This window comes from Lissotriton helveticus, unplaced genomic scaffold (assembly GCF_964261635.1).
Source record: "Lissotriton helveticus unplaced genomic scaffold, aLisHel1.1 SCAFFOLD_1114, whole genome shotgun sequence".
Lineage (NCBI taxonomy): Eukaryota > Metazoa > Chordata > Amphibia > Caudata > Salamandridae > Lissotriton > Lissotriton helveticus.
Window position 1 is genome coordinate 92,435 of NW_027611751.1, and position 9,754 is coordinate 102,188.

Here is a 9,754-nt window from a genome sequence, read left to right on the forward strand (position 1 = left end):
TTAGTTCATTTCCCCAGTCTTGGAGTGTGGGTCCGCTGAGGGGTTCAAAAGAGGGTTGTCTAGCATTGTGCAAGAGCCAGGGCTATATCTGCACATCCTGAGGAAATCATATTGGCTTTAGGTTTAGGAAATATGCCTAGGAGGCAAGCCGCTGGGGAATTGGATTTGACTGTTATGCCCTGTTGCAGCATTAATGTGGCTTGTCTCTGTTTCCCAACGTTTGGTCCAGTTCATTTTGTACCCGGAAAACGCTGTAAAGTCTGATATGGTGGACATGAGTGCTGGCAGCGAACGTTCCGGGGAGGCTAAAGTGAGGAGTATGTTGTCCGGTTACAGCATAATTTCCAGGTTTCCGGCTTTGGTTTCAGTTCCCCAAATGTCTTCTGAGCAGTATAGGGTGAATGTGAGGGGCTCTGGGGCTATCAGGAAGAGTATGGGTGAAAGGGGACATCCCTGCCTCATGCTAGGTCTAATGGGGTTCTTTCTCTTTCTTTCCCTTTTGCTCTTCTCCACTTCTTTTCTTGTCTGCCATCTGTTTGTTCTCATACAAGTGTGCACTTCACATTATGTGTTGTATGCATGCTCAGAATTTAGATTTTCCTAAGTGTAAAGATTCAGGAAGTCTAGACTATTATGCATTTCATCCGTAGCTTTATCAGCATCTACATGAAATGCAGTTACAAAATGACTGCACTTCCCAGAACCCATTGGGATGCACGACTACAGATAACTGCACCTGGTGCACCCTCATGGCACACTAGGTCTCGTTGTTAATCCTTCCGTGCATGCAGCAAGTCCTCTTCTCTGATAATGAACATTGAAAACAAGATGCATTGGCTTTTCTGTTTTCAGTTTCTATGGGTTCTTTATTGTGGTGATTTTTTCAGTATTTTACAAACTTTTAAAACATTTTTTGCTCTGTAAAAATTCACAAGGCCAGTGTTTACCCAAATAATGTTGAGTTTATTTCCTTCTCTTGCTTGTCGCTATTGCCATTTCTAATATCCATCTATCTTCTCCTAACTCTCTTTTTTGAATTTGCTCTTTCAGGTGGTTTTTCATTGTTTTGCTCACCTCCAAACCTGTCTCATTTCCCATTGATCACTTTTCAGCAGTCTGGTCCCAGGTTGTGCAGGATGGAGGTATGTTTGCATCTCATTATCTCATTTGACTGCAGCTGGTGAAAGTTTTTTTCATTTTTTATTCTTTTAAAACACCAACAAGAGGAAACACATTGAGGGATACAGGTTGCAGGGAGCATCAATGACATCATATATGTGACATATGTAAACACATCATGGTTGGGCAGCATTGCTATTTACATCAGTGTCAGAGCAAGATCTACTAAGGTAAAGGGTGATCCCAAGGCGAGCAGGACGGTGAGGACTATAAAACATGCCAATCCTAATAGCAGACAGAGCGTCAATAAATCAATAAATTATAAGGAAGTGGGTGTAAGGGGGAGGCTGCAGGGAACACAAATGGGTAGAACACATGATGTCTAATCTAAGACTTCTGCTGGCACGGCTCCCAGCCCCACCGTCCACAGCGTAACAGAGATCACATGAACAGGATGATATACATCATACTTCGGTACAATTGTACAGAAATTATACATTCATGAGGTCCCAGAAATAGTTTCTTCATGGTGGTCTAATATCGTTCTTGGCTTCTATTCTAAAGTTATATATATCCCAGTTCCCCATACCCACTCTCCCACTCCTCTAGTGAGTAGCATGTGTGGTGTGTTTGCCTCTGCTCGTGCACAGTGCAGGAGAGTATGCAGCTGCCTCTTAATGTCCGGCACAGAGGCTGCTTTCCAGTACATTTTTATTTGTCACTTGAAAAGTACGTATGCAAGGTCTATGAACCGGTGTAAGTGTTTGCCCCCCTTTGCTTTAGGGTGAAGGCCTAGCAGGCAGGATTCAGAAGTAGGTGACCGTGTATGATCTGCCAGTTCCGCTAAGGTGGCTGTAACCTCAAGCCTTGACACCTGTAGTGGTGGGCACTCCCACACCATATGTCAGAAGCCAGCGTCAGCCTGTTTACAGGTCGGGCTCTCTGGTTTTGAATCAAGAAACATGCGCTGGATACGGTGGGGAGAGAGATAACTGTGATGTGTGTAGTTAAACTGTGTGAATTGGAATCGAGGGTTCAAGTAACCCCTCGCAGCATGTTGTTGCGTGCGCATGCATGACTTGAGCGGTTGCGGTAGCACAGCGTTCCATCTAGCCAATGCTGTCCCCGTGTGCAGCTGGTGAAAGGTTAATGGTCGGCATTTAACACACCTTCCTTTTGCTCTGTTCTTCAAACAATCGTTAAAGATTGGCTGAGGTGGAGTGTTCAGTGCTGTGCTATTGGAAGCCAGCGTCCTACTACCCAGTTCTTTATCTCAAAATGCTACTGAGCTATAAATCTATTATTACTGTCTGATCTGGGCCTGCACCTGCTTTACCTGTCATAGAGGAGAAGCTGCTGAGGAATTATCACACACGCTGCTAGTTTCAGGCTCTTCGATCACAATGCAGTAACAATCCACTATCCAGCTGCCTCACCTATCACTCGTTGACTCTGTCCCTGCCTTGGACCTGAAAGGGAGCTCTGTTTCTTTTTGGTTAGGTTTGTGCTGTACAAATACCACATGCATAGCACCTTTATCAAAGGAAGAACACTTTGGTGCCATTAAGCTGTGCTGCTGTAGGAAGCAGCTGAGATAGTAAAGACCCTTGTGGCCTGCGGCACGCTTTGGATCATTTGCTGGTGGCTTTCACTCCATTAATTAATTTAATTTTACATTGTTGAGCTGTGTCTATGGCATTTTGTGTGTATTTGAAAAGCATTGCTAAGCATCTGGTCCTTTGTAAAAGCTGTGTAGGGGCTGTGTCATTGCCAGGCATGTGTGAGAGTCGCAGAAGGCACTTTATCTTTATCTTATGTGCAGCGTGCGCTGTTCTGGCGCATTCTCCATCTTGTGGAAAGAATGAGCGCACCTCAGTATTGTTCCATTAAATGTGGCCACGGTGGTTTGTACAGGTGATGTTGAATTGCATGAGTAGGAGGAGGGACCCATGAAAAGTCATGGGAATTACGTGGTTAGAAAATCTTGTTCACAGGCTTTGTGCTGGAAAAGGAATGTTGAAAGCAGGTCTATGCATGTGAGGTGCAGGTGAATACATTTGAGAACAGGCCCTACCTTGTATGGAGGGCAGCAGAGATGTAGGAGATATGGACAGAGCAGTTTGACTTAAGAGATGTTTTTAAGAGAGTGCTTGGGGTGCTGGGCATGGTCCAGGGGTGAAAGGGTGCTAACAGGCTTTGGTTTTGGAGCACCATCTGTGCTCTTGCTATGCTTATGCACCACAGCTCTCAACTAGTGTGCCACCAGGCTGGTGTGCTATCTCAAGTTCTAAAGTTAGAGGTGGGACAACTAAACCACAGAGCAGCCCAGCTCAATCTCCTCGTCCAGCTGGGAATTCCCACCCCGATGGATAATACTGACAAACTTAAAAATATTTGAGAGAAGTAAAACCACAAAGTAAATACAATCATGAAACTGCTGCTCTACTGCATATTGTGGGTGCAGTGGAGGAAGCCAGGCATCTCTGCGAGCAGTAATATTTGATTTATGGCACAACATCCTGATGTGCACCCTTCTGTCTTGAGTCTTCTTGATCCATCTCTTACTCAAAGAGCTGTTCTTGTTTTACAAAACCTTGCCCATATGCATCTACCTAAAGCTGTAACTAGTGTATGAGTGCTATGCGAGCGCCCTTTTTTTTAACTCGCTTACTCATGAACACCTTTGCTGAAATAAGTAAGATGTGAAAGTCAAAGCAACTTTTATGTAAATTTCTGTGTATGGTTAAATATGCCTTCATAAGTTTCAGAAATAGTAATGAAGAAATATTTATACAATCAATTAAAAATTGTGTAAGCACATTCCGTTATGTTTCACTTTAAGTTATTTTAAATCTTTTTACATCCGACAGAAAACAATCTTTGATTGGACGAAATGTTTAAAAATAAGGAAGATAACACTGTAACTCTGCAAAGATGAAGTCCGAAATATTGAGTTCCAGTATTCAGGAAAACATAAGTGCCGTCAGAGCCAGCCGAACCCAAACATAAACTGAGACATCCTGAAAGAAGGGACAAGAGACAAGAGAAATTCAGTGATTCCACGAGTCTCAGCTGTGCACCTTCGTGCCTCAAAACGAAGAAATTACCTCTAGAAAATTAAGACAACACTGATAAACCTCCTCTTGTGTAAACATGTCCAATACCAGCTTTGATCACGAGGTTGGTATGTGGTGGTTACAGCAGTGCTCTGCTTCCTAAAAGACTAACGACTACCATTCAGTGCTAGAGGTGTATTGTAAACTGTTTCAGACCAATCCACAGCAACCAGTGAAAAGCGCAACAGAGTGGAGTCAGACAACTGAAGGTTAAAAGAAATAGGGGTTCTGTTTTCTAAAATACAGAGCACTGTTCCACTGTGCACCGACCAGAAGGACGTTGGATCTTTACCCGCATGCGTGCAGAACCATTATCCAGTCTAAAGACACAATCGCCCATGAAGAAGCCTTACACACATTATGAGTTTGGGGAGTAGTTGTTGATCATTACACTTTATTCTTTAATCTATAAGCAAACGTGCAAAATACGATACATACAGGGAATGCAAGAATAACACAAGTGCTTTATCAGTCATGATGACCCTTCAGGAAGTACAGTCAAGGGATTTAAATAAGAATATACCAGACCCAGAGACGCTAACCAAGAGAGAAGTCTCAGACACATGCAGTGAGAGCTTTAGTTTGTCATCAATATTAAAACCCCATCAGCAAGCACACACAGGGAAAAAACTATTCAAATGCACTGAATGTGTAAAGAGCTTTATTCAGTTATCAGGCCTAAAAAGACATCAACGAACACACCCAGGGGAAAAACCATATCATTGCACTGAATGTATGAAGAGGTTTAATCAATTATCACACCTAAAACAGCATCAGCGAACACACACAGGGGAAAAACCATATCATTGCACTGAATGTGGAAGTAGTTTTATTGATTCGTCAAAATTAAGGAATCATCTGCGAACACACACAGGGGAAAAACCATTCAAGTGCAGTGAATGTCTGAAGAGCTTTTTTCAATTAACAGACCTAAAACACCATCAGAGAACACACACTGGAGAAAAACCATATCACTGCAGTGAATGTGTGAAGATGTTCAGTCGATTATCCCACCTAAAACAGCATCAAGGAACTCACACAGGGGAAAAACCATTCCAGTGCAGTGAATGTGGAAGTAGTTTTAGGACTTCATCAACATTAAGGATTCATCTGCGAGCACACACAGGGGAAAAACCATTCAAGTGCAGTGAATGTATGAAGAGGTTTAGTGAATCTAAAGCATTAAGGATTCATCAGAGAACACACACTGGAGAAAAACCATATCATTGCAGTGAATGTGTACAGAGGTTTAGTCGATTATCCAACCTAAAACGGCATCAGAGAACGCACACTGGGGAAAAACCATTCCAGTGCAGTGAATGTGGAAGTAGTTTTAGTGACTCATCAACATTGAAGGTTCATCAACGAACACATACAGGGGAAAAGCCATTCAAGTGCAGTGAATGTGGGAAGAGCTTTATATATGTTTCAGGACTAAAACGACATCAGAGAACACACACACAGGAAAAATCATTCAAGTGCAGTGAATGTGGAAGTAGTTTTATTGAATCTTCAACATTAAGGATTCATCAGCGAACACACACTGGAGAAAAACCATATCATTGCAGTGAATGTGTGAAGATGTTTAGTCGGTTATCAAGCCTAAAACAGCACCAGAGAACACACACTGGAAAAAAAATATAATTTCAGTGAATGTTTGAAGAGGTTTGGTTGATTATCACACCTAAAACAGCATCAGAGAACACACACAGGGGAAAAACCAGATCATTTCAGTGAATGGGGAAGTAGTTTTAGTGAATCGTCAACAATAAGCAAACATCTGTGAATACAGCTGGAAAAACCATTTAAATTCAATGAATGTGAGAAGAGATAAATATATATATATATATATATATATATATTTATCTCTTCTCACATTCATTGAAAAAACCATAGGTTTCAGGCCTTATATAGTTAGGAATTAGCATTTAAAAAAACCTTGCGAATTCACTGAAAAAAACATAGGTTTCAGGCCTTATATAGTTAGGAATTAGCATTTAAAAAACCTTGCGAATTCACTGAAAAAACCATAGGTTTCAGGCCTTATATAGTTAGGAATTAGCATTTAAAAAACCTTGCAAATTCACTGAAAAAATCATAGGTTTCAGGCCTTATATAGTTAGGAATTAGCATTTAAAAAACCTTTCGGCGAAGGACCGGAGCGCCGCGAGGCAAAGTTAAGGAAAATTTCAGGAAGATTCCTCAACCGGCGCCAAAGTTATTCCCAATAGAATGTTGCGATTTCCCTATGGAAAACAATCCTAACTATATATACCTACTGGCTATCGCGAAACGCGTCAGGGAGGGCACTAGCTCTTTTCACTTTGCTGAAATAAAATGGATTGCTGGCACAGAAGTGCGTGATGTGGCTTTTTGGTGTTTGCTAGATCAAATACAAGCACCTATTCTTGGAGTGAGGTCTACGCCTGCTGCAGCCGCTACTTTTGGCGGTCAGGAGTTTCTGTTCATATATATATATATATATATATCAGGTCTATAACGGTATTGGAAAACACACATGAACAATCATTCAAGTGCAGTGAATGTTGACATAGGTTTAGTAACTCTTCAACATTAAGGATTGATCAGCGAACAAACACACAGGCAAAAAGCTGTCATTGCAGTAAATGTGTGAAGATCTTTTGTTAACTTTCAAACGTACAAAGACGTCAGCCTCTCTTCAAAAGAGTGCAGGATCAATAATGACAGTCGTAGAGCTGCAGCTGTGTGATAGCCAGGCCGAGCACAAGGCTTCACTTCAGAAGAGTGCGGGATCAATAATGAAGGTCGTAGAGCTGCAGATGTGTGGTAGCCAGGCCGAGCACACTTCGGAGGAGAGCAAGATCAATAATGAAGGTCACGGAGCTGCAGCTGTGTGATAGCCACACACGGTGTCTGTTTAGCAGATACGGATTAATATTGAAAGTCTCCAACCTGCATGCTTGTGATAGACAGGGTGAGCACACAGCTTCTTTTCAGGAGAGTGAGGAATCATTTATAAATGTCACTGAGCCCCATGTTGTGTGATAGTTAGGCAAAATCACAATTTTTGCATTCTTGGACGACAATTTTTTGGTGGCATGATTAACCATGGAATCGTTTTAGTCAGTTTGTGTTTCCGAGGGGACGGATAAAATGATAACAAAGTGGCAATTTGCTAACAGTTATGTATTGATATACATTTTCACTGTATTAAAGCCCTAAAAATGAAAATGATTTTTTTAAGAAAGCTAGTGTGAGACTCTAACTCTCCTCCTAACCTCAGAAGTTATTGAACAAACAATAGAGATTCAGGTCAAAAAGTGAGTTAATTAGCCTAAAAATTCCTATCACCCATAAGTTGCAGGACGCTGCTGGTAACATATTTCTGCAGTTTTGAATGTTTAATCAAAAGTGTAATCCGTTTTAGATGTAGGATGTATCTTATCTTTTTGATCCACCAGTTCCTTGTTTCCTACCAGTGTTTATGAATAGATTAATTGTTGTTAAAATGCATTTCAGTTGTTTACTTGTTCTGCTGTGCTATTGCTGTGTCAATTTCATGAGATATTAATTAGTTCCGAAATAAATCTTGATTGATTCATTCACTCATGCTGTCAGCTCTCATGTTATATTTTTTTAGGATCTGAGAATGCTTAAAATGTATGTCTAGGGCAGGGGGCCTCAAACTGAGGGCGGGCTCTCGTAGGGGGGCCTGGGGTGATCCCAGGTGAGGCGCTAGCCACTGGTCAAAAGAAGCATTATGCTGATAATGGTGCTTTGTTTTAAGCTTAAAATAATGTAAGCCGCTCTCCCATGGGCCATCACTAACTTGTTTTGATGTTTAAATACTTATATACTATATACTAGCTAGGAGTATGTGTCAAAAGGGACGGGACTCTAAATGTTTTTCAAAACCCCCACTTCAAATGAACACACTCTGGGCACTTGTGCCCGTTATTAGAACTTTGGAATGTCGGGAGCTCCATTGAAGCAGCTCCGGGCTTGTAATTGCTGGTATAAGTACAGAGCTCCAACATTCCAATGTTTGTCTTCATATTTTTCTCTTTTTAATTTAGAACATTCTACCCTTAGTGGGTGGAATGTTCCAATAGCCTTATAGCCCTTCTGCCACGGGATATACCGGTTGTTAAATGCCCTGAACCCGTTATAGTCCCGAGATGCAGGCCTTCGTCAGCAGGTCATAAGGCTATATTAAAGCCTGACCAGAGTAGCATGTTTGGCAATCATGTATTTGATTGCATTCTTAAAACAGTACTTAACTGCAATGTTTAAATAAGTCTAGACATATTTAAACATTGCCAAATTATTATAATAATTGTCAAAAATTCTGAGGGGAGCCCGACAATCGCTGTGGGGTTGGGGGCGTGGCATTTAAACATTTTAAGACCACTGGTCTAGGGTGTTCCTCGTCGGAGAGGTGTGAGGGGCCTGATGTAACACTGTTGGTTAGTCAAATCTTAAAGGGAATGGCACAGAGACTCAAAGGTCATGGATTTCAATGTCAAACGTGTTTATCGCCACTTATTCATCCTCATAATTGCAATAAGTGACTGGATCAGGCCCCCTCCAACCATGTCCAGATGGGCTGCTGGCTGAGTATATTCAGCACAGGTTTGGTAATCAAGGTTTAAGATGTAAAACATGAAAGTAATAGAAACATGTACGCTGTACAAAGGGACGGTGATGGTGATGCCAAGCCCTGTGTGGCAGTGTTAGTACTGCTAGCAAGAGTGTGCACATTTATCAGCTAAAAGTGCTGCTCCATGGGAAAGGTCAGCCGTCCCTCATCATACCTGTCAAACCAACCTATTCTACAACCTCTCCAGCAGCACCTGTAGGCGAATGGAGAGGGTCTATGGGAGAGGAGTTGACCTAACGGCTAGGGCGCTCGAACTCGGACCTGAGGATCTGGGTTTGCGTCTCGGTAACTACGCCAAACATCCTGTGATTCTGGGCAAACACTTAATCTCCCCGTGCCTAACAAAAATGGATGTGTGTCCTCATGTAATGTAACTGGTGCTATGTAAGGCGCTCTGATACCCAATTTGGGTCAAGTTCGTGCTATATAAAACTATGCAAAAAAAAAAAGAGAGAATGGCGCGTGAACAATATACTCTCTCTCATAAACTCACCCTATTCTAGACACTCTCCAGCAAGCCCTGTAGGCGGCTGGCGAGTGAACACTAAACTCTCTTTCATGAATCCACCTTTAGCAGACATGGGGGTGAGCACTTCAGGCAAAAACAACAAAACTACAGCTGCTGATCGACCCCGATCACAGGGCCAGAGTGTTTGGTCCTAGAGATCCACGCAGACTAGTTTGGTCCCGTGTGGGGGCTGAAATGTAACTGTCTCCCGTCCAGAAATGCTGAGTGTTCACAGGGGACAGTCAGCCCTTGTTCAGGAAGATAATGGGCATTGAGAGCTTATGACCGGGGTTTGCTCGGCCCCTTAAAATAATTTATAGACAGTTCATACACCACTAGGACAGCGGCTGGTGTCAAACGCTTGAAGGG

The 9,754-nt window shown here is 42.2% G+C and overlaps 1 protein-coding gene across 1 annotated transcript; it reads left to right on the forward strand.

The window, feature by feature from the left end:
* The first annotated feature begins 4,681 nt into the window (after positions 1–4,681).
* Positions 4,682–6,057, forward strand: LOC144806648 (uncharacterized). Its single transcript, XM_078672972.1, has one exon. It carries the CDS (start codon positions 4,710–4,712, stop codon positions 5,877–5,879), a length of 1,170 nt encoding a protein of 389 aa, XP_078529098.1. The 5' UTR covers positions 4,682–4,709; the 3' UTR covers positions 5,880–6,057.
* Positions 6,058–9,754: the final 3,697 nt, after the last annotated feature.

What these genes read in the sequence shown, in the direction of transcription:
- LOC144806648 (XM_078672972.1), top strand. Translation starts at nt 4,710, where the DNA reads ATGATGACCCTTCAGGAAGTACAGTCAAGGGATTTAAATAAGAATATA.